The sequence below is a fragment of the Pinus tabuliformis genome, chromosome 3_2 (genome assembly GCF_031772625.1).
Source record: "Pinus tabuliformis cultivar Carrire ecotype Pingquan chromosome 3_2, CPIR1, whole genome shotgun sequence".
Taxonomy (NCBI): Eukaryota; Viridiplantae; Streptophyta; class Pinopsida; order Pinales; family Pinaceae; genus Pinus; species Pinus tabuliformis.
In genome coordinates this window covers 1,096,815,876-1,096,841,186 of record NC_142302.1, presented here as the reverse complement: position 1 = coordinate 1,096,841,186, position 25,311 = coordinate 1,096,815,876, and the positions used below count along the sequence as shown (strand labels likewise).

Below are 25,311 nucleotides of genomic sequence, written 5' to 3'. Positions count from 1 at the left end.
TCAGAATCCTATTTTGGCTTTTGATGGTTTTACAATGGTCTCTTTTCTTGTCATGGAAATTGATGTGTCATTCTGCAGCTTTGCCGTATTAGAGGATGTTCCCTTTTAGGTGGACCTTCTCGTTTGGTTTGCATGGCGCAAAGTGTTGTCACTCCTTGGCCTCTTTTTGGAGTTTTAGTTGCGTTATATCTAGGTCAAGACTCTCTATGGTCCGATAGTTCAAGCTTGGAACTTGGTTGTTGCACATTTTTCTTATGGCATGAAGGTGATATTGATCGAGAGGGTAAGGCCAATATTAAATCTCTCCCTTTTTGTGGGCTTATTAGATATTTTCGTATTTGTGGCGTGTGCTCATGGGTAGTTTAGTTCTTGGTTCTTTTCATTTTGCTAGTAGTATGGTTGTTGCTCCTTGTATCTGGTAATTCCTTCTTTAGGTCTTTGCGACTTCAAGCAATTGGCAAGAACGTTGGTGGTTGTTATTTCCTATTGTGTTTATATTCACCATCACCAATGGTGGACTTCTGGTGGCTTGATGCAACTATTGCCTTTGGACTAAAACTGATAATGGGCCTATTTTTGGCTTTGTAATGTTATCCTTCAAGGTCCAAATGGTTCTTCTATTTATGATGGTGTCTGTATTGGTAATGTGTATCCGAGATGTACCTTTTTTAAATTAATAAAAAGTTTTGTTCGCAGTTTACAAAATATATATATATATATATAGACACACTTATTATATATATTTTATAATTAATAATAATAATATTAAATAAAGTTAGTCTTTATGATTGTTTTAAAATTTGGCAATATGAAATGTATCATGAAATAAGTGTTTTGACGCTTATTAGGCCGATAGGCCTTTCTTTGAAAGGGACCTTTCGTCGTCCTACTCCTTCTGACGCTGACACCTGGCGAAATTCGTCTCTGTTCAGGAAACTACTATAGGTTGACACCTGGCGAACTTAGTCTTCGTTCAGGAAACGACTACCTCAGACACCTGCCGCTCTTCGTCTTTGTTCAGGAATATCGGCCTGCATATCGGCCTCTCTGCAAAGAAGGGGCGGAGGTATTCATGGATGCCGCCGCCCCACTGACTGAGCCTTGGCATAGTTGAAGGATGCGCCCGCGCCTGGCGGAACAGAAAACACCCGGTTACCACTTGTCACGTTCGCACTATCATCTTCCATACGCCACCTTGAGGCGCCTTAAAGCATTTCTTTATTGATGAGGCGTGGAGAGAAGCGACATCACCCCGCTACCATTAAATCCCTATTCGTATTTCCCTATTCGGTTCCAATCCGATCGTCTTTGTTTGGTTCAGACTAGCAACAAATGATCCCCTGCGATATTAAACTTCATATTTTCTCCGCATCTTTGTGCTCCTCCTCGACCTGAAGCCTGCCACAGCAAATTTGAACTCCTCAGACGTCTCACTGCATCGATATCCGGTATCCAAGGTATGTAGTTTTTGCCTTTTAATGTCTAGCTTCATAATCTCTGAATCTGAAATAGGTTTTTAACGGGTTTTTTTGGGGGTTCTTCTTTGTTTGATTTACTGGTATGTGCACAAACATCAACACTGTTTACCCTGTCACCAAATCAACCTGTTGCTCACATCCTCGTTGCCCGTAATAATCTTCCTGCTGAAAATGCCCTAAAACTTGCTTCCAATATTCCATTTCTTGGAGTGCTTGCTGCTGCTGTAGGAAGACTTTCTTGCTGAAGAAAGTGTGATGAATGAGTCAACACTGTTTACCCTTTCAACTGCAATTTATGCCATACGAAGCTCTTGGCAGTGTTATAAGACTCTTCGCAGTCCAAGTGGAGTCGGGAGTTTGACTATGTTTTAAGAGGAAACAGAGTCTAATCAGCAGAATCTGAATCAATCCCGATACTCCAAAAACATCACACTACGTCCCTGCATTAGCTAACCAATGCCCATTGCTAATTTTCCTGTACATTTATCTCTTAAATTATATGGTTAGCGGGCTTATACCTAAGGTTTCCTCTTTGGGTTCAGTAGCTTTCATTTGGATTCGAAGCTTGACGCGCCAACAGTGCCAAAGGCATTCTTCATTTCTTTTAAAGAATCTTTTTGATGTAAGGGCTGCTTCACACAGACTCCATGTTTACAGAAATGGGAAACAACAGCGTAACTAAAAATGGGGACCAGAGTGTTTTGGGATGAGTAGTTCTTCTTGCACACTGTGTATTATCAATGTAATAGATAATTTAGTGAATTCAAATCCATACAAGACTGAAAAATAATCTACCATATCTAATTTTCTAGGTTTTGGTGTTATAAATCATACCACATTCATTTCTTAATGCTCAGTTATTTTTTAATAAAATATGGTTCTTTTTTTTTATCAAGTGCCGATCCTGTGCAGAGAGATCCCCAAGAAACAACATTTCCGTATCATTTCTGTTCCGTTTCTGTTCCTTAGATAAAGTAGGACACAACACCATTTGTTGTAACATAGCACAGACCTATATTTCCAAGAAAATTACATGAAATAGTTCCAGTTAGGTTCTGTTTTCTCTAATGCTTGGGCTACTTTGCTTACCCATGTTTCCTCTCTGATGCTAGGGCTACTTTGCTTACCTATGTTTCCAAGAAAATTACATTGAATAGTTCTGACAAGTTTCTATTCTTTCTGATGACAGAGTTACTTTACTTTCTGGTGTTAAGGCCGCTTTGCATAGACCAGTCTCTTCAATTTTAATAGATTGAAGGTCTTCACATAGAGATTGAATTAGTAGGCTCACTAAAAATTATAAAGCAAATCATTAGCTAAATTTTGAATGGTTAGTAGTTTCAAGTTTCAACTAACTCCAATGTCCAGTAAGCTACTTTCTGTCAACATTAGCTAAAATAAGTTTCGTTGTTTTATTTAAAGTAGGTCTTAACCTTCTTTAGTATTTGGGAAAACTCGGTTAAACTTTGGCAAACCTATTGGAACTAACATAACTCACTAACAGATGAAATGACAGGTTTTGACTGACGACTATTTTAATTTAAGTTTAACTAATATATAAGTCTGAAATGGCCCTTAGTGCAACCAAACGGATTTTTTCAACAGAATCATGTATAATGTTGAACCTTCTTAAAGGAAATGCTGGGCAGATTCTTGATTAACGCATAAAGTGGTGTGATTCATCTCATTATGATCCGCAGTACATAGTTTTTTATGTTCAATTTTTTTGGTCTATTTATGTTCATTTTTTTGGTTTATTTGATTAAAGAATTTGAGGACTTAAGTATGTAAAACAAAATACTTTGAAAAATACAATACATGAATTTAAAATCGGTTTCAAAATTTTAATAATGTTAATGTTTTACTTCTACTGTCAACCAGTAATGTAAGTGATTTGTTTTAACATTTGCAAATCACAAATTTCTCCACTTTTCATTTACCATGTACAACGTTGTAATTTACTTTTTATTTAGAAAAAAACCGTGCTGCCAATAATCTAATTAACCTATTGAGCTTTAAGTATGAACGCGTTCTACACTTACTATATTAATATGAATGGTTTGGTTTTGGTTCTGTTCTTCTAATATCAAATGTACTGGTACAGGATGGTCAACGTGGTTATTGCCTTCGTCACTACATACCTTTACATATGATTGACTATCTATAGAACTTTCTTCCTTTCTCTAGAAAATGACTATGAAAAACCACAAATGCTGCATAAACACTAAACAGATCTGGTCACCAAATCAACCTGTTGCTCACATCCTCGTTGCCCGTAATAATCTTCCTGCTGAAAATGCCCTAAAACTTGCTCCCAATATTCCATTTCTTGGAGTGCTTGCTGCTGCTGTAGGAAGACTTTCTTGCTGAAGAAAGTGTGATGAATGAGTGAAAGAAGTGCTTTTTTATAGAAAAAGAGGATTTTCGACTGCTTGCTGCTGCTCTACGAAGTTTTTCTTGCTCAAGAATGTGCGAGGAATGTGTGAATGAAGTGCTTTCTTATAGAAAAAGAGGCTGTTAGGGCTTCTAGAGAATTCTAAATTTTATTTTTTAACCGACTGTAAAAGTCAGTTAATTAAGTCTGTTGAGTGATTAGATCTATTTATTAGTTATTATTAAATGATCTAAGGGTTCCATGCCTTTCGTGGGTGCTTGGATGGGGCCCAAAAGCCAAGCAAAAAGTCACAAAAACACATCCTTTTTTGGCTGAAACAGCATGCAAACGCTGCTTGTTGTAGTGTTTGACACTTTTGTTTGACTGATTTCTGGTTGGCAGCAAAGTAAGTTGTCAGGGTTCATGGTCATGGCCAAGGGGATTACAAGAGGATTTCTATTTGTGGAAATTAGGGTTTGAATGAATGTTAAGGTACTTCGTTGATATTAAAATCTCAATGACAATTATGGTTCAGTGATTTTGGGTTCAAATTTCAATTCTCAGTCATAAATGACAATATTATAATGTTCATAACTTCATCTTGGTGGGTCGGTTGGTTTGACATCGGTTGAACATTAGAGTAGAAGAGTTAGAAAACAGAAATTCTGATCCTGGAAATTTGAATTTGCCATTGGCCCAATAAAGAAAATGTTGATTACTGCTTTCTGTTGCTACCTACTACAATGAATATCTTTGTGCCCAAATGAATAAATGGTAGTGGCTGTGGGAGTGTAAAGACAATAAAAATTCCCAATAAAAAAGTTGCAGGTTTCTATTGCCTAAAAATAGGCTACTCAAGTGTTTCTTTTTTTAAGATTAAGTCTGTTGAGTGATTAGATCTATTTATTAGTTATTATTAAATGATGTAAGGGTTCCATGCCTTTCGTGGGTGCTTGGATGGGGCCCAAAAGCCAAGCAAAAAGTCACAAAAACACATCCTTTTTTGGCTGAAACAGCATGCAAACGCTGCTGGTTGTACCAGTTTCTGCATTTCTGGGCATTTCTGGGACTGGTACATAGCCTGGGCAAGCATTTTGTGCAGCTTAGTGCAGAACCAATGCCTTACAGAGAGGAATGACCTTGAATCAATGGCTCATACGGATGCTAAGAGCTGATGTATAGGAAGGATAATCAAATCTATACCTTGATTAAAATGGTGGTTGAAGTTTGTGTTTGACACTTTTGTTTGACTGATTTCCGGTTGGCAGCAAAGTAAGTTGTCAGGGTTCATGGTCATGGCCAAGGGGATTACAAGAGGATTTCTATTTGTGGAAATTAGGGTTTGAATGAATGTTGGGGTACTTCGTTGATATTAAAATCTCAATGACAATTATGGTTCAGTGATTTTGGGTTCAAATTTCAATTCTCAGTCATAAATGACAATATTATAATGTTCATAACTTCATCTTGGTGGGTGGGTTGGTTTGACATCGGTTGAACATTAGAGTAGAAGAGTTAGAAAACAGAAATTCTGATCCTGGAAATTTGAATTTGGCATTGGCCCAATAAAGAAAATGCTGATTACTGCTTTCTGTTGCTACCTACTACAGTGAATATCTTTGTGCCCAAATGAATAAATGGTTGTGGCTGTGGGAGTGTAAAGACAATAAAAATTCCCAATAAAAAAGTTGCAGGTTTCTATTGCCTAAAAATAGGCTACTCAAGTGTTTCTTTTTTTAAGACCTGCCTAAATATTTGAGGGTCCACATTGGATCTGTTAATGGCTGAACAGATGCTAAGAGATGATGTGGAGGACAATAGAATATAATCATTTGCAGTCCAGATTGCATCTGTTGATGGGTGAGCAGATGCTAAGAGATGATGTGTAGGAAGGATAATATAATATTATTATTTGTAAAATAATAAAATTTATTCTTATGTTTTTTCACCAAAAAACTACAATGAATAAGCTATATGAATATGTCAAGCAAACCAGACATCAATTAAAATAGTTGATAAAAGGGTAAGAGCCATTGGTGCTCCCAAACTTGAATGAACATAAGATATGCCCTCTACATATATTTATTTTATGCTCAATTTTTTTGTTTCTGGGTAAACACGACCTTTTACATGTTGATTTACTGCGCTGCTACACACGAGCTGTGAAATCCATATGTCTTCTCTCAGTATAGAAGGTAGTTATCTTATTTTTTTCCTTTTTAGTATTTTATTTTTTCCCCAAAACTTTCGTTTTATTTCAAAAAAATTCAAAGCTTCATTTACGGTGACATGTTCATGTTTTATGACTCCTAACTTTCAGAGCGCTGTAAATCAGAATGTTCCGTTGTAGACTAAAACCAAACAATGTTTATACATCTGTCTCATTTATTAGAAGTTTCAATCTTTATCTACCAAGAGATGTACATTGACATGTTGGTTTGCAGAAGAGCCATGGCCTTGTTCTCAGAATTCTGTTATTCGAGTGTTTTCTTAGTGTTCTCTTCTGTGTTTTTCACTGGCAGGGACAGAGCTGTTTCCAGGTTCATAAATTGTTCGCCCAAGTTCCCAGTTTCTCAGAAATCTTTTGTTTACCTTGCAGGTTAGTGATTACATAAGCTTTATTGTCTCGGATGCTTCTTTACCTATTCTGAAATAAACCTAGAATAAACTATATAATGTATTGATTTAATCTGATTCCTCAAAGCATTAGATGGAAAGTTCTCCTATTTTTACAATTAGGTTATTTCTATTTTTCTCTCAACCTATGCTGTTGCTTTCATGGTTCTATTTCCAAACATTACGGAGACTTTAAAAAGGACTGTTTAATCAATAAGTGTGAATATGTGAACTGAAAAAATTATGCGGTCGATAAAACTGTAATTCGTGGGGTGGATAAAGTGTTAAAATCTGTCAAATTCACCTAAGAGTTACCTAGGAGTGTCGGATGCTTTAATTACCATTTATATACGCCAGTGCTTTCAATGTGATTACGAACCCTGCCCCTACGGTTCACTTTGCACATAGAAGGTCGGAACTTTACTTCTCCCATGGTCCTCAAACTGCACATGGGCTTATCATGTGGATAACTCGCAAAGGCATCGTCTGAAAATTGATTCGGGTGCTTTTAATATTACCTTCTTTGTTTCAATTTCATCTGAAATCCATGTGGGCGTTCGAGAATAAGCTTCTAATTGCTTTGAAATTAATCTGGGTATTTGGGTATGGCCAGCCTTGAAATCTAGTCTTTAAGAAAACAACACTCACAGGCCTTTTGATATCTAGGTGATCGAGATTGTCACAGAGATTTTCACCACTTGTTGGGATTGAACTTGTAGTCCCACTAGAACATATGATGATGTCAAGGGAAGAGAACAAGGATGTACAGGCCCCGGACTCGTCTGCCATTGAGGCTCCATGCCCTCTTGCAGAACCAGGAGATGGTGGTGGTGATAATAATAACGATGGAGATGTGGTTGTTTCTGCTTCTCAAGAAGAAGCCAAAATGATCAATAGTAACATCAAGAAGGATGGGTGGGAAGCAGCTCGTGCATGGTTGATGACATTGCCCAGGCGGAGGAATGTCATGCACAATGAGATCGAAGATTGGCTTCATAACAACAAGCACAATCTCTCTAGAGAAATCATCACAATGCCGCGGCAACATCTTTACCGATACCTTGTCAACCAGCACAAGCTCATTCGCAGAGCTGACCAGCCACAGTCGCCCCAACAACAGGTACTCACTTTTATCTTTTTTGTTTTTTGATAAGTATGCTTTTGCTTAAGTCACTAGGAGATATGAACCCCACTTCATAATACAGGACAATACCCACTTTAACAGGAAGAGTGATTTGAACTTTGTACCTTTACCGACTGATCATGCAGTAATACCTTTAATCTCAATCTAATTCTGAATTTTCATTTATATGGGTGTACTACAGTTCTGATTTTCCATTTATTTGGATGCGGTGTAATTCTGAATTTTCATTTAGTTGGCTTTCACAGGATAGATTTATGCCTTTTCTTTTCCAAAATTTCCATATAATATCTCGTGTGAAACCCAATAATGGTAGATTATGTTTTTATCAACAACCGTTCTATTATTTTTTCAACTCTTTGTGTGGTCATGGAGGTCCTCTTTTTGGTCTTTTTGGTCTTGTGCAACTTAAATCTATTTCAATTTCCAGGTTTTATATTGGCAAGTTTTTGCAGTTTTTTTAAATCTGATTTATTAAATTTTTTAATAGGCAATTTTGAAATTGTGTTCTCATAATTGAGTGATTTAGTCAGATGGGTTAATTTGAGTGGTTGAGTGCTTTACCCTTCTTGCACAAAGTTTTTGGGTAGATCCCAGCTTGGCTGTCTCTGTTGCATGCCTCACTTGATATCTCTACCAGGTCAGGTACTATAATTTATTCTACCAGGTCAGGTACTATAATTTATTTTGATGAATTTATATTATGTACCATCTGCAAAATGCAAGAGAAAGTACCTGAAGTTTCTCTATGAGTTTTTCGAAAAAAACATAATTGCATTAAGAGAGATGAGGTGCACTCTACAATTAATGCAAAAGATTTATTGCTTCTGTGACATGCATGCATAAACCAGGAAAAAAACTGATCGAAAAAGCAAATAAGGTATATCACATATATCATGTGCATACATAACCCAAGATAAAAGTGCTGACCAAACAAACAAAATAAATGGGCATATATCCATCATAACCTATATACTTTAAACATTGAAAATTTTGTGTAGAAGCTTTTTTAGATCTCTTTTTTGTGGTTAAGAGATTTAAGAAAACCTTCGTACTATTCGCCTTGCAGGCATGTAAAGGACAGACTCAGTATTGCATTTCTAAATTTGCACCTTCTGTTCTATTTAGGTTTGAAGCTATTTTGCGTAGACACTGCCTTCTTAAATGAAAGGTTACTTGTCAGAAAACAGTTGAGGATAAATTTTGTGTAGAAACTGTTGAACTTTCCATAAGAAAGCAAAACAGTGAACACTTTGCAGAAAGCGAAAGTGAAGGAAAATCATTCTCAAACATGTAGTGGCAATTTAACTAAGTACCTTGAAATTAAGAGTTATTACCTTGAAATTAAGAGTTATTTGAGGAAACAATTTGCATGTAATGCTCTGTATCGGTGAGAATATGTTTTCACTTGTGCTATAAGTAATGTGCCGAGCTGATTTGGAGGACTCTGGGTGTCACTAGGACCAACAAAATAATACCCATGGTGCCTTGATTGCCAGTGTATATGCCTACAGCCATGCTAGAACTTTTACTTTCACATCAAGTTGATGTAATTCCATGTTTATTAGGCACCAATATGTTCTCACCAGGGCTTGGGAGGTCTGTACTAGCTGCTTAAATTTTTTTGAACATTACCTGCAGGCTGCTCCCTATTTTGTTCAGAGGCATATTTTCCTGTTTTTCTTGGGCACAGCTAGGGCTAGAATTTCGTCACCTAAGAAATATGGTGTATCGCAATGCAAACACAAATGGCAGACAACATTTGTAAATGGATAACCAAGAGATTTTTCTTTCAACTTTCCCCCTTACAGTACGGGGCTTAAGTTGAAACGATTTTAAGTAGTTTCAATATCATCCTCACTTAACACCTGTTCTGTCAGCGCAATTGTTAAGCACTCACCCCTACTTTCCTCTGTGGTGAACATGTCTCCAACATCAACATTTGCTGGTTTTCAAGGAGAACACAGTCCGTAGTAGGGGCATGTTCTCATGATCTATCTATTTATTGGGCTGAGGCTCCTCCCTAATTCTCTTCAACACATGTCATTCACCTCTGAATTCTGCATGTGTGGTGCATAAGAAACTGACATACTAACAACACCAATAGACAAAACATGGTGTGAGCACACATTTTTAGAGCAAATTTCCATGGTCCACACCTAAGGATAGGTAGGAGGCGAGGTCATCGGAAGCCCTTCATTTCAGTGCATGAAATTACATAAGTTAGTAATGCTAAAATTATATTGAAACTGCCCACATCCTTTCCCCTTTCACATCATACTCCATTTGCCTCTTTTTAACTTTGTACAAAAAGAAAATGGGAATTGATTTACTCCTCTTCTCCAGATCGCTGCATTTAGATGGGTTGGCCAAGCTGCAAATAAATATAAACTGCCCATCAACATTTAGCCTTCTTAGATTAGATTCCGCATTCATGTCACATCTTCTTTGACTATAATTCTGTATTGTGGTAAAATTGATGAATTGCAGGTACTCCTATCACAAGAAAAAGAAACCTCTTGTTCTATTATGGAGACAACCTTGACACCGAATGCCATTCCTCTATTGCTGAATGGTTGCACCGAGATTCAACCACAACTTCAGATAATCGATGTGGGTTCCGTTACCTCATTGAAAACAACATCCTCGCACTTCCACATTACTCTATCTGATGGAGCACATCAACATAAGACTTTGCTACCATCCGCATATGGCCCACAAGTTGTCTCTGGAGACATCCAAATTGGATCAATAATTCTGCTCAAAAAAGCAGCTTGCACAGTGCTCCAAAATTCCTCGTAAGACCCACCATTTGAAATCACCCTCTTTTACTTTACCCGCCTAGCCGTTTTTTGCAACAAAAGAAGGAAAATGCAATCTTTATTAATTCATTTCTTACTTGTTTACATAAGGTCCATCCGAGTCGTCGAGCTTGAAGTTGTGAAGCGCTCAGCAGTGTTGATGAAGGACACATCGACGCTGCAACATGCACAGGCGGGTTCAACCCAATTTAGCTCTTCGTCAGCTGAAGATACCTTGCCCTCTTTAGTTACTCCACCACCTACGGCAACAACTACAACAATTCCGTTCACGGCACTCAACCCTTACCGAAAGTATTGGTCTATCCAAGGTCGAGCATCTGCGAAGACATCATTGAAGGCATACAACAATGTGCGAGGCTCAGGAAAAGTTTTCGGATTTGACCTTATCAACCGTGATAAGGAAGAGATCCACCTTTCTGCATTTGCTGAACTGGCCGAATCCCTTTACAATCTAATTCAGGTTGGGCAACTATACATTGTATCAAATGGCACAGTGAGAGAAGCAAATCCAAACTACAACCATCTCAAGAACAAATGGGAGATTTACTTGTCTGCTGCTTCCATTATCAATCCATGTCCTACAGATGATCCAACGTTTCCCTACCAAAGCTTTCACTTCAAGAATATTGCTGAAGTAAGAAATGCAACTCCAAATACAAATGTAGATGTCATTGGTGTTGTTACTTCCACGTCACCTGCATCAACAATTCGACGAAAAGATGGAAGTGAGACATTAAGGAAAACACTCATACTAAAGGACATGTCGGGTTTTAGCATTGATGTAACATTATGGGGAGACCACTGTGACTATATCGGACAACATCTTTCTGAATTCTACTCTTTTGACAACCCACCAATTCTTGCAATCAAAGGAGGCCGCGTGTCTGAATTTAATGGCACCACAATAGGGACAATACCAACGAGCACTCTCACAATAAATCCACAGGTTGAAGAAACTCAACAACTACATGCATGGTTCCGTGAAACCGGCTATAGCTCTTCTTCTCCATCTTTGAGTAGAAACTATGGTGTTGCTTCGAAACGTGCCCTGCCACGAAAGACGTTTCATGAAATTGCTTGCATGCAGCCCTCTGATAAAGCGGTCTGGGTTTCAGTTCGAGCAACAATTACTGCTCTTCATATGGATGACTTCTACTTTCTAGCATGTCCACTAGATTTCAATGGCAAGCAATGCATGAAGAAGGTTGTGGAGCATTCTAACAATCTTTGGCATTGTACAAAATGTAACGGTGACTTCCCAGAATGCGACTACCGTTACAAACTCAAAATTGAGCTACATGACCACACCGGGAATCTACAGAACGTCACAGTTTTCAATGATGCAGGGAACGAGCTCATGGGCATCACGGCTAAAGACTTGTTCCTACTTTCTATCGAACCAACTGATCTACAACAAATTTGTGGCCGGATTTCAGGGCATCGCTTCCAGCTAACACTTTCCATTAAAACAGATTACTTCAACGGTGTTCAACGCTTGCAACCAATACTGATCAATTCAGAGGAAATTCAATATGCCTCTGCATGCAAGGAAGCGCTCACTGACATTCAAGCACTATCCGCTTCAAAACGACCTATTGTTCGCCGCCTGTGAAATTTTTATTAGGGCTTCATCTACCACGCCTGTTTGTACATAAAGAAACATTTCCACACAACTAATTGTCTCATCTTTGTAAATTACACACCCATGTTATTATGATGAACCTTGTAGTTTTTTACAGGTTTCATTGCAAATACTCTCTTCCAGTCATTCCAACATATGTATGTTTGCCATTTACATTTTACGTAATATAAATATCAACATTTGTAAAGAGTCACTATGTGTCTCGTTCGTTCTCTACATGCTAGACACTGATCCCTTGCTTGCTAAGCTATTCATTTTATCGCTCAAACATAAGAAATAACATATGATTTCATAGCATTCCTAATTGCATGTTTTCCCTTCTACCTAATCTACCTATCTTCACCGATGTTGAACTAAGAAACATTTAAATCTATGTTCAAAATATAATGTTCCAATTTCACAATGGATGTGCACCCAATAAAATGAGATACCAAACATGCACTACTTGTTTACGAAAACTAACAACTATTACTTGTACTTGTTTAGATATGCCACCCAACAATCAACTTGCGGCCAAAAACAAGCGGCGGCGTATTCTTTATGCACAACAAAAGGATCGAATAAATGCACGGCGTCGACTACTTTATGAACAGCACAAAAACCCTACTACTTCCTCTACATCCCTTCCCACCTCAAATGCTCTCCCACCTATACAAACCAACCCAGCACACGTTCATCATATCCAATATAACCCTCCCCTTAACGAAGAGCACCGTCGCTTTCGAGAAAGGATTGATGGACTTTCTACCTTGCATGTTTGCACAACATGCAAGGAAGCATACCCAGGAATGAAAACAAAGCTCTTCAACAATAGACTCTCTTGTTTTCGCTGTGCGTCATCTAAATCGACCAATCGTTTTTCTGAACTGAACAACATGGACCCTGGAGAACAACCCTATGTCCTTCACCAATTAACCCAAGTTGAAGAAATGCTCATCGCACGTGTCAACCCCATTCTACAAGTCACTCATTCCCGTGGTGGTCAATATAAATATAGTGGCCATACAATTAGCTTCCCTCAAGATATTACCAGTATTGCCAAATACTTACCCCGGATGCTCTCTGAGTTAGACATCCTCATTGTGAAAAGGCAGAATCCATCTGAAAAGGCTTACGAATTCTACGTTTGCAAATCACGTGTCCTTGCAGCCCTTGAATACAAAATAAAATATGACCCTTACTACCGTGATGTTCAATTGAATTCATCTACAATTTCTACACTGCCAGATCTCCCTACAGACATTTCTTCTCTTCTCCACAGTGTAACCACCTCCTCTTTTGAACCCCAACAAACCACTACTGATTCCACTTATAATCCTGATGATGTCATGCTACCTCCATTAGAAATCCAACCCTCTTCTTTCGTTCCAGTCCTCCCAAATTCATGTACCGAGCGTGACCACATTTGTAACTATTTGCACTCGACCCATTCAAGTTCAACAAGCTCTATCGATTGGCCTCCAATATCTCCAACCGCTATAAATGAATACAACACCATCGGCCTCCTTGCCATGGCATTCCCCACGCTCTTCCCTACAGGCATTGCAATGATCATGCAACCAAGACTTACAAAAGTTGAAATGCATGAATATGCTTTGCACTTGCTTCACTACCATGATAACCGCTTTGGCCAACACCCAAGATTCCGCTACTATCTTTATAACATTCTAATGCGCCATCGTAGCCAAGCAACAGCCAATGTCTTCGTGAAGAAGTACATTGAGAACAACTTGCCAACAACGGTATCAGACCTACGCCAATGTCTTCATGACTCTCCAGATTCAAGGTTGCCAGAGCAAATAATGAGGTTTGGGTCAGCTCTACGAGGAACACGGTCTTTCTGGAACAAACGCCGAGCTGAGCTTACTGACATGATCACGCAAATAGGAAGCCCAACATTCTTCTTCACTCTCAGTGCAGCTGATACTAAATGGCATGACTTGCACACGATCATGCCCACAAGTGTTCATTCCACTCCAGTCAACCCCTTCCAATGGAAAATCCAAAACATAATTAAAAACCCACATCTAACAGCACAATATATGCATTGTAGATTTACAATTTTCCTTGAAGAAATCCTTCAAAAAGGCCTCCATGCAACCGACTACTGGTGCAGGTATTATTTAATATCCATATCCCTCTACGTTAATTTTATACATTGCTTATACATGTATTAACTGAATGAACCCTTCATGTTATATTCAGATACGAATGGCAACATAGAGGATCCGCACACATCCATGGCTTCCTTTGGCTACAAAATGCACCAGACATGGACACACTTAATTGGGACAATGCAATGGAAGTTGCTAATGCACAGAAATATTTCGACCACTACGTCACTGCTTGGAATCCACGTCAGGCAGAACACCGAACTATTCCGCTTCACCAGTCAACAATTCATAACCCGTGTTTCCTTGACACAGCAGCAATATTCGCATCCAATCAATTTGAAGACTACACAGAGCTTGTCAACTGCGTCCAACGACATACAAAATGTCATGAATCTTCCTGTCTTCGTAAGAAAGACAATGTGCTTAGCTGCCGATATGGAGTACCGTGGGAATTGAACTCCACTTCTTCACTTTTCATTGATGATAAGGGTCATAAAACCTATGTCCCTGCTCGCAATGATGAAAGATTGAATATTCACAACGCCGATCTACTCTCTATTTGGAGAGCAAATGTTGATTGCCAACCAGTCCTTTCTCGCCATGCTGTATTGAAATATATTTCAAAATATGCAACAAAAGCAGAGACAAGATCTGAGAGCTACCGTCAAATGCTATCGCGACTATCACAAAGTGCCCTTCCAGAAGCACCTACTAGTGGTGTCATCCGGAAACTCCTTACAGAAACCATTGCAGATAGAGACATTTGTGCACAAGAAATATGCCATATGTTACAAAAGCTACCTCTCTCTCTTTGCAGCCGTACATTCCGTTCTTTGAATGTCAACAGGACTGTTTTCAAACGTGTTTCCCAAGATACTGAAAATCCTGGTTCGACACCAAACTTTATCGTTGCGTATATGAACAGGCCTGCCTCACTAGAAGCACTGCCCCTCCTTGAAGCTGCTCGCTCGTGGTCATATTCTTCCCAACGGAGAAACAACCACTGGAAACACATATTTCCCCCAAGGATTGTACATGTCTTGCCCCATTACAATGTCATTCCTTCCTCTACTAATCCTTCTTATGCCACCTTCTGTTGGAGTGAATTACTCTTGTATTTCCCCTTCCGAACACTCCCTGATGATATCGGTTCAACTGATGCAGAAATTATTGCACATTGGGAACAAAAAAAGGGTGCATATACACCATGGCATGTCCATCGCGAACCCGAAAACCCACAAAGCCCACCTACTGAAGATCAACCTACACCACACACCCCCCCTGATTCCATTCAGCTGGATGAATGGCAAATCCTCTCTCAACTACACCCAGGTTACAATATTGCAATTGATGACCTCGACATGATTGGCTACCGCGACTTCGATGTCAACCACAATTGGTCACAAAATACTGTCCCTCCCCCCTTGCAAGAAACTGCCATCAATTTCATTGAATTCAACCGCTCACCCATTCAAAACCAACATCAATCATTTTCCAACCTTCTCCATGAGCATACATTATCCCCTACCCAAAGAATAGCTTTCACCGCTGTTTTTTCACACTTCAAAACCCCTTCGCCAAAAACCCCACGGAAGATCATCGTACAAGGAACAGCTGGCACAGGAAAATCCCATTTGATTAAATGCCTTCACCAAGCATTTGTGGAAAACTCGCCAGCCAACAAAAACCCTTTATTGTTACTTGCACCAACCGGCGTTGCAGCTTTCAACATAAATGCCCTCACAATTCATTCTGCCCTTCATATCCCTATCCAGACAATGCATCCTCTCGAAGGCCAGCCGCTCCTACACCTGCAAGAGCAACTCCGTCATGTAGAATACATCCTCATTGACGAAATGAGCTTCATTGGTCCAAAAATGCTTTCTCGCATTGACGATCGTCTAAGAGAGGCATTCCCTCTTCATCGGAATACACCATTTGGTAATCGCTCAATTATCCTTGTCGGAGATTTAGGCCAGCTCCCACCTGTAAAAGACATTCCTTTATATGCTGGGACATCGCGTGGCACTGCACTTTGGCGCAGCTTCGACATATTCATAACACTTTCAACCGTTTTCCGTCAACAGGGAGCTAGCTTGTCCCAGGTTGCTTTCCGGCAAATACTTGCAAATCTTAGGAATGGAATATCTACACTTGAAGATTGGCAACATCTAATGTCAAGAACAAGTTCCTCTCTTACACCTGAAGAGAAATGCTCATTCAGCGAGTCCATGCACCTATTCGCAACAAACAACGCAGTTGTCTTGCATAATAAGAAAATGCTCAAACAATTGAACATCCCAGTAGCACTTTGCTCTGCGGAACAACAAAGACAGAAAAATCCTACTACAACAGAAGATGAGCACCTACCTGCAAAGGTGCTCTTATGCAATGAACAAAAAGTTATGCTCACCAGCAACTTATGGGTACATGCAGGCCTTGTCAATGGCGCGCTTGGGAAGGTCATCTCAATATTTTATTCAACTGACTCACAGCCCCCAGCATTACCATCCTTTGTGGTTGTTGACTTTCAACAATACAGAGGCACACCGTGGGACATTTCACACCCAACATATGTACCCATTCCTCCCATCACAAGGGGTACACGGCGTCAGATACCACTTCAAATGGCATGGGCTTTAACGATACACAAGTCACAAGGAATGACATTAGACAAAGCAACAGTGGACATCGGGACCAGAGAACGCCAAGGGCTAACATTCACTGCAATTTCAAGAGTGCGGTCACTATCGGACATACACATCAATCCAGCATTCCCATTCTCCCGTATTGCACAAATGCACAAGAATCCATATCTTAAGCGTAGACAGCAAGAGGAATCATTCCTTGCATCAAAATCTATCCAGGATAATACACTTTAGCCAATAATACAGCCTGCCTTCCAGAATTACCCACATGGTAAACACCAGTCACTACATACAGAAGTTTCACATAGATTCCTTGCTATTACATTTAATTTCATATGATTTTAAACTCATTTGGAATCGTTTAATTTATTTCGCATTTTTAAACAAAATCGTCAAACATATTCATTGCCAATTACAGTGTTCCCTTTTCTGATGCCAACAGGTATGAATACATGCTATTTACGACAATTGTACGAGTGTTGCGAAGAAATCCAGCAACAAGAACTTACATTACAGGATATGCAGACAAGGATCCTGCCACAACCATCCATGCCACTATACCGTTTGCGCCCAGCAATTACGTTGTTAAAGAATATAAGGAAACTACTTAAGATTACAATTCACATCCATGAAAGGGATGCACACAGGCAGATGCGACATCAACTGCAGGAACAGCTCGCACAACATGGCACCACAATAAACACTAACTGGTGTTGCCGATGCCATGGCCCATCATGCATATATGATTAGCGGCTCATTCTTAATTACATCTCTACATAATGCTTTTATTGTACATATACTTACAAGCCAACAAAACTTTCATTGTATATATCTTTACTTATATATGGCATGTTTAGTTATATCTTAATAGAACTGTTCTCTGTTGTATGAACAAAGAGTATTCAAGTACATGCTCCACTGCTCTTTGTTTTGGGTTTTCTGATTCAACCAACAACTTTTTGTATAAAGAAACACGTTTCTGACTTTAGATAGGTCGATGTTTATAACAACCTATTAGGGAAATTTTCATTCAGCTCTTTAATTCTTTCTTGCACTTACCTCTGCCCAGTAGTTGGTACCTTCTGCCAATGCAGCTTTGAAACAGAAACTATGGTTTTCCTTCAGAAAAAACACACGTCCAGCACCACAAATCCCTGGAATTTATGGGAATTTCATGTCTCATGCATGTCAGATTCATATTTGCAATTAAAATACTAGAGGTGTTTTCTTTATAATGAACTATTTCTTTTATTCTGGGCTCTTCGCATGCTTGCTGATGCATGTTAGAGTGCCAAGTTTTCTGAGTTGAATTATTTTAGTTTCATCTTGTCTACATATGGCTCTTGGGCCTTTACTCCGTATGCTGTGTGGTCAGTTTTTCATCAAAGATTGGCTCATTTTATATTTTTATTTGGTTGGTAAATATTAACTCTTCACCTTTGCTCATCAAGTCCCTTGGGATGGACAATACGTTTTCAAGTATGTCACTTTCAGGTGTATTTGGATAGTATTGATATGCCTTGTGTGGAATTTTAGCTGTCTGGTTGCTTTGACCGCTTAACCATGAACTGCTGTCCCTTTATTTTCACCATTTTCTATACCAACCAGAGGCACTGAATTTTTGGTGACACATGAGTAACTGGATATTGTTTCGCCTGATGGTATGTCTACTTTCAGGCAAGTAAACTTGTTTGCCTTAATGAGTCTACTGCTTAAGACATGTCAGGTGGTGGTAAAGGAGTATGTACAGCCCTGGCAATATCTAATGCTATTACAAACCTCTCAGGTATAACATTTTTATTTCTGTTCTGGAATCACACAGGATTTCATGCAAGTCTTAAGACACAATTTTTTACTTAATCTTAAGACATAAATTTTCACTTAATTTCAAGATACTAACTCCTAACATGGGGATCTCTTGTGGCAGCTACTGTTTTTGGACAGCTTTGGAGATTGGAACCTCTGGTGCAGGAGAAATTTCAAACAATGTGTATAAATAGAAAGATGTAGGGCAACGGCATGAGATCAAGCTTCTGCATTCAACGTATTACATTCTTTTTAAAGGATTACTATATTGTTTTATTTCCTTTTCTTGCATCCTAATCTTTTACTCTAACAATTATGGTAGGATACCAAAGGGGAATAAATTACATGTGTTCCATTAGTTACCCTGTTGTGCTGGAGGGGAAGGATGGTATTATACCTAACCTAGAGTGTCATGTTCTGAATAATTCAATGGTGTCTGCTACTGGTAAAATGCAATGTGAGATCAGATATTACTTAGTGAAGGTTAACACAAGAGAGATAAAACAAAGTGGTGGTTTGTTACTCGTTTCAATTTGTGTGAAATGATGATAAGCAATGTATGCATCTCCAATTGCTTTTCGGAAATGGGGGAGATTTTGACACGGGGCTGCATCTGGATTAATGTTGCCTGCAGGAGATATGATCTGACAGAAGGGTTGAAGAAATTGCAGTGTAGGACACTCATATCTGTAGGAGAAAACTCTCCATTTCATTCAGAAGCTCTTCACATGTGTGCCAAAATGGACAAAAAATTCAATGCATTGGTTGAGGTGATAACATTTCACTTTCTCAAAGTTGATCTTTAAGATACTAAAACTTTCCTGTAGAGGCAAACTGACATCAACATGGCTGACATAATTGTTATTAATGCATGACAGGTCCAAGCTTGTGGATCACTTGTGACAGAGGAACAACCCCATGCAATGTTAATCCCAATTGAATACTTTCTGATGGGATATGGCTTTTACAGGCCTCCTCCCCGGTTATTTTGCAGCTATGGGACTAGCCCCAGTCCAACCAGTCCTTTAAGTCCGTCTTGCATCTCAGCTGAATTGCTGTCTCCTGAAAGTTTAGGTCTGAAGTTAAAACCGATCAAAACACGTGTTGCAGCTATGGATGATTAAGGAGCACTCTCAGACATGTAGTGGCAATTTAACTAAGTACCTTGAAACATTTTGCATGTAATGCTCTGTATTGGTGAGGGTCTGTTTTCACTTGAGCAATAAGTAATGTGTGGAGCTGATTTGGAGGACTATGTGTCTCATTAGGACCAACAAAACATTACCAATGGTGCCTTCACTGCCAATGTATATACCTGCAGCCATGCTATAACTTTTACTTTGACATCGAGTTGATGTAATTCCATGTTTATTAGGCACCGATATGTTCTCACCTTTCAGAGGCATATTTTTCTGTTTTTCCAGGACACAATTGGGGCTACAATTTGGGCACCTAATAAATATGATGTATATGCTTTTGAAACCTAAAAGTCTCCAAATAAAAAGCCTACAAGCATGAGTAAGATATATATTCATAATCCTTTCTGATACATTTTTTATTTTCACTTTTTTATTTTCACAGCTTCAACTGAGTAAATTATTAACCAAGTTGACCTGTATGACATCTTCTTTTCAGTCCACTAATGCCTTTACTGCTTTGCAATTTATGCCATACGAAGCTTCTTGGCAGTGTTATAAGACTCTTCGCAGTCCAAGTGGAGTCGGGAGTTTGACTATGTTTTAAGAGGAAACAGAGTCTAATCAGCAGAATCTGAATCAATCCCGATACTCCAAAAACATCACACTACGTCCCTGCATTAGCTAACCAATGCCCATTGCTAATTTTCCTGTACAGTTATCTCTTAAATTATATGGTTAGCGGGTTTATACCTAAGGTTTCCTCTTTGGGTTCAGTAGCTTTCATTTGGATTCGAAGCTTGACGTGCCAATAGTGCCAAAGGCATTCTTCATTTCTTTTAAAGAATCTTTTTGATGTAAGGGCTGCTTCACACAGACTCCATGTTTACAGAAATGGGAAACAACAACGTAACTAAAAATGGGGACCAGAGTGTTTTGGATAATTTAGTGAATTCAAATCCATACAAGACTGAAAAATAATCTACCATATCTAATTTTCTAGGTTTTGGTGTTATAAATCATACCACATTCATTTCTTAATGCTCAGTTATTTTTTAATAAAATATGGTTCTTTTTTTATTATCAAGTGCCGATCCTGTGCAGAGAGATCCCCAAGAAACAACATTTCCGTATCATTTCTGTTTCGTTTCTGTTCCTTAGATAAAGTAGGACACAACACCATTTGTTGTAACATAGCACATACCTATATTTCCAAGAAAATTACATGAAATAGTTCCAGTTAGGTTCTGTTTTCTCTAATGGTTGGGCTACTTTGCTTACCCCTGTTTCCTCTCTGATGCTAGGGCTACTTTGCTTACCTATGTTTCCAAGAAAATTACATTGAATAGTTCTTTCTGATGACAGAGTTACTTTACTTTCTGGTGTTAAGGCCGCTTTGCATAGACCAGTCTCTTCAATTTTAATAGATTGAAGGTCTTCACATAGAGATTGAATTAGTAGGCTCACTAAAAATTATAAAGCAAATCATTAGCTAAATTTTGAATGGTTAGTAGTTTCAAGTTTCAACTAACTCCAATGTCCAGTAAGCTACTTTCTGTCAACATTAAGTTTCGTTGTTTTATTTAAAGTAGGTCTTAACCTTCTTTAGTATTTGGGAAAACTCGGTTAAACTTTGGCAAACCTATTGGAACTAACATAACTCACTAACAGATGAAATGACAGGTTTTGACTGACGGCTATTTTAATTTAAGTTTAACTAATATATAAGTCTGAAATGGCCTTTAGTGCAACCAAACGGATTTTTTCAACAGAATCATGTATAATGTTGAACCTTCTTAAAGGAAATGCTGGGCAGATTCTTGATTAACGCATAAAGTGGTGTGATTCATCTCATTATGATCCGCAGTACATAGTTTTTTATGTTCAATTTTTTTGGTCTATTTATGTTCATTTTTTTGGTTTATTTGATTAAAGAATTTGAGGACTTAAGTATGTAAAACAAAATACTTTGAAAAATACAATACATGAATTTAAAATCGGTTTCAAAATTTTAATAATGTTAATGTTTTACTTCTACTGTCAACCAGTAATGTAAGTGATTTGTTTTAACATTTGCAAATCACAAATTTCTCCACTTTTCATTTACCATGTACAACGTTGTAATTTACTTTTTATTTAGAAAAAAACCGTGCTGCCAATAATCTATTGAACCTATTGAGCTTTAAGTATGAACGCGTTCTACACTTACTATATTAATATGAATGGTTTGGTTTTGGCTCTGTTCTTCTAATATCAAATGTACTGGTACATGATGGTCAACGTGGTTATTGCCTTCGTCACTACATACCTTTACATATGATTGACTATCTATAGAACTTTCTTCCTTTCACTAATCCTATCGGCCTCTCTTTGTACCTTTTGGGACAATTGCTAGTTATATGGATAGATGCCTACCAACACACACACACACACAATTTATTCATCTCTTATCTTTCCTCGTAACAATGCATTTAAATTTTCTTTTAAAAACAATTAGATTAAAACATTAATATTATTTATATAATATCTTCATATGTTATTCTTTCTATGATTTCTTCATCTATCATCTTCCCTCATAACAATACATTTAAATTTGTGTTTAAAAATAATTAGATTTGAATATTGATATTATTTCTATAATATATCCAAATATCACCTTTCATTTTCTTTAGCTACTTGTTGATTTTCAAATATGTTCAACCTTAATTATCATTAATAACTAGTGCAACCATATAAATTAAATGTCTTTTAAATGCCAATAGGCATCATTCTATGATAAGCATTAAAACACTTGCCCCATAATACATTTCACAGTACCCATAATAATAATAAAAAATCATAAAAATTAACTAAATTATAAAAATTTTAATATATGAGTTAAACAATATTCTTAATCATGAAGATCCACCCCACTTTACCATGAAAATTCTTAACTTGTAAATAGCTTTTGTTACAATACCATGAGCCAATACCATGGTTTATAAATACAACTTACGCAACATAACATGTATTGACATAACATTTTCTTTAAATAATTAATTTGAAATAAATTAATTAAAAGAGCATAACTAACTTGGAGAAGCACAACCAATAGTGTTCTTGGAGACCTTTCCAATAAAATGTCAATCGACCCTCCTCCATGATTTATGATTGCATTATGTAAATGTATTTATTTATGTGGTCAGTTTTGTGTGCCTATAGTTATTGTACTGTTAGTTTTATGTATGTGCCTATAGTTATTGTATTGTTATCCTTATATATGTTCGAGGTAGTAAGCTAAATGTAGTTTTTGAAGATCTTGCATCTTAGAACTGAATGTAAGAATTTATTGAATATTTTGCTATGATCGTGCACAAATTTAATGCCATAATTACTCATTTTGGGTTAAAAAAATAAAAATTGAAAATAAATCTCTCTTAATATGTGAATACTATAAATGTTTTTTTTTTAAGAAATGGGTAGCAATTTTATAGCAAAATCTGGAAATATGCCAGGTCCCTTACATTCTTAAGAAGAGAAGTCTCAAAGATTTGTAGGAGACTTTTCAGTGAGACAAGACTGCTACCTTCCTTATTTCTATTGCATAATATTACATTACATATATTATAGATTCTCCAAAATACTCTGTAGAGCTTAACTGTTCAACATAACATAAATATTCAAAGGCAAAATACTCGCGACCAACATGCTCCTTGGTATCCTAAGCAGCTTCAATCAACTAACTCAGATTTGCAGTTTCCTCAACATTAGACTCTTGACCACTATTCACAGCATCCCCAGCTCTCACCTCCATTGGTCCAGGTGGATCGCACAAGCCAAACACCTCCTCCAACACTCCCATCGTTGTCGTTTCGACCTTGACTTCTATATTTTCCATTGAATACCTCAGATTTATCATGCCTACATTCAACATTTCCATAGCCTTCTACAGAAGTTCCATATATTTTCCAAACCCATTCATATGCGTTAGCAACACCATTATCTGGTCTTGAATCTCTTTTACTACTAGCTTGGTTGAATTATCGATCAACTGCATTACGTTCCGCTACGCCCGAAGTTCTCAGCTTCGTTTCTGCTGCCTGAGTTTGTTGATGCCATTTTCTTCGCTATTCTTGCCTACACCAAGACTATTATGCTCTCGATCTGCATTGCCAAACTCTTATTTATAATCAAGAGGTTTGGTTGCGATGAGACTCCCATCACTTCACAATTAAATGAGTTCCCAACCTGCAAACCTGTCATGGCACACTCCTCTAGTCGAAGCATCGTCACACAACAAGCGAGTTGATATGCCAAAGTATTGGAAATAAACTCACCTAAAACACCATTTAATAAATTGCTTGGTAAATTCCACTTGTCTTGTTTCATGGTCACTAAACACTGTCGCACCCACCTGTTATTAAATACACTGCGTCCCTTGACAACTACCCACATTCTCGTAACCAACCACAAGGTGATAATTAAGGAGTTATACCTCTGAACCACTCTTATCCTAATAATCCACATGTACTCCACTGTAATTTTGATTAATTTGCTCATTAAGGGACGTGAAAAATTGATACCTCGTGATCTGAGTGCAATTCCCCTTGGGGTAAAATCACACCCAAATTTTCTTAATGGTTCATCATTCGATTATTCCCTCTTTTAACATGATAAAATTTGAAATTATCAAGCTATTTGAATAAAAATAATAATCCTTGTTATCAATGGAGAAGGGTCGTCATCAAAAGGTTGGTTGTTTCTTGAAAGCCTTATGCAATTTTGTATCACCACCAAAGAGTCGCCAACAATAATCAATTTTTTTATGCCTTTGGAGATGCTTATCTTCAGACCTTGTGAAAGAGAAAAAGCATCGACTTAATTATTTAAAGTTTTCCCAAGTCCCATGCATACTTTGTTTCATATTTTTCTTCAAAATTAAATATCACCCTACAACTCCTGCCTCCTTGTACTATTATAAACATTTTGACATATTCTATAAAAATAATTAAATCAAAAATAAATATTATTCTTCTTTTATTTCTTAATCTATCACCTTCCCAAATTAACTATGAACGTTGTTTTCAAAAATAATTCACATATATCTTTACATGTGAACCTTGCTCTAAAAGCTAATGCACATCTATATTGTGTTCTTTGAACACATGGGGTTAAATTGAATGAAAGTTAAAGTCACTATGGACTTTATCTAATTCCCTACCATTCTTAGGAGTTGGATGTTTAGGAGTTGACTTCATTCATTCATCCATTTAAATTAATGCCTTAAAAGCCACTATATTTCTAAGGAGTTGGATGTTTAGGAGTTGACTTCACTCATTCATCCATTTAAATTAATGCCTTAAAGCCGCTATATTTCTCAATCTTTTTTCCACAACACGTTTGAGTAAAAATCTTAATACCATTCTTGATCCTAACGCCAAACATAGCTTTATCTTTATCAGTGCCAATCTACCTTTTTCGATAATAATTTATTATACCAATCGTTTATTCAAGGTTCACACTTTTCAATCAACTATTCACAATTCCATTATTGT

The 25,311-nt window shown here is 37.7% G+C and overlaps 3 protein-coding genes across 5 annotated transcripts; all 3 read left to right on the top strand.

Annotated features, from left to right (window-relative positions):
* Nucleotides 1-967: 967 nt before the first annotated feature.
* Nucleotides 968-20,135, top strand: LOC149184495 (protein NDL3-like). Of its 3 annotated transcripts, XM_089417539.1 has the most exons (7): nucleotides 968-1,457; nucleotides 2,668-2,736; nucleotides 6,375-6,451; nucleotides 18,513-18,621; nucleotides 18,763-18,841; nucleotides 19,276-19,411; nucleotides 19,520-20,135. In XM_089417539.1, exons 4-7 carry the CDS (start codon nucleotides 18,555-18,557, stop codon nucleotides 19,763-19,765), a joined length of 528 nt encoding a protein of 175 aa, XP_089273665.1. In that variant the 5' UTR covers nucleotides 968-1,457; nucleotides 2,668-2,736; nucleotides 6,375-6,451; nucleotides 18,513-18,554; the 3' UTR covers nucleotides 19,766-20,135. The 3 variants fall into 3 exon arrangements, with proteins under 3 accessions (XP_089273665.1, XP_089273664.1, XP_089273666.1); XM_089417538.1 differs by lacking the exon at nucleotides 2,668-2,736; XM_089417540.1 differs by lacking the exons at nucleotides 2,668-2,736; nucleotides 6,375-6,451.
* Nucleotides 7,000-17,697, top strand: LOC149184496 (uncharacterized). The gene is made up of 2 exons (XM_089417541.1): nucleotides 7,000-7,588; nucleotides 17,278-17,697. The coding sequence occupies exons 1-2, from the start codon at nucleotides 7,202-7,204 to the stop codon at nucleotides 17,281-17,283; spliced, it is 393 nt and encodes a 130-aa protein (XP_089273667.1). The 5' UTR covers nucleotides 7,000-7,201; the 3' UTR covers nucleotides 17,284-17,697.
* LOC149184497 (replication protein A 70 kDa DNA-binding subunit A-like) lies at nucleotides 9,261-12,058 on the top strand. Its single transcript, XM_089417537.1, has 2 exons — nucleotides 9,261-10,407; nucleotides 10,522-12,058. Exons 1-2 carry the CDS (start codon nucleotides 10,139-10,141, stop codon nucleotides 12,041-12,043), a joined length of 1,791 nt encoding a protein of 596 aa, XP_089273663.1. The 5' UTR covers nucleotides 9,261-10,138; the 3' UTR covers nucleotides 12,044-12,058.
* Nucleotides 20,136-25,311: the final 5,176 nt, after the last annotated feature.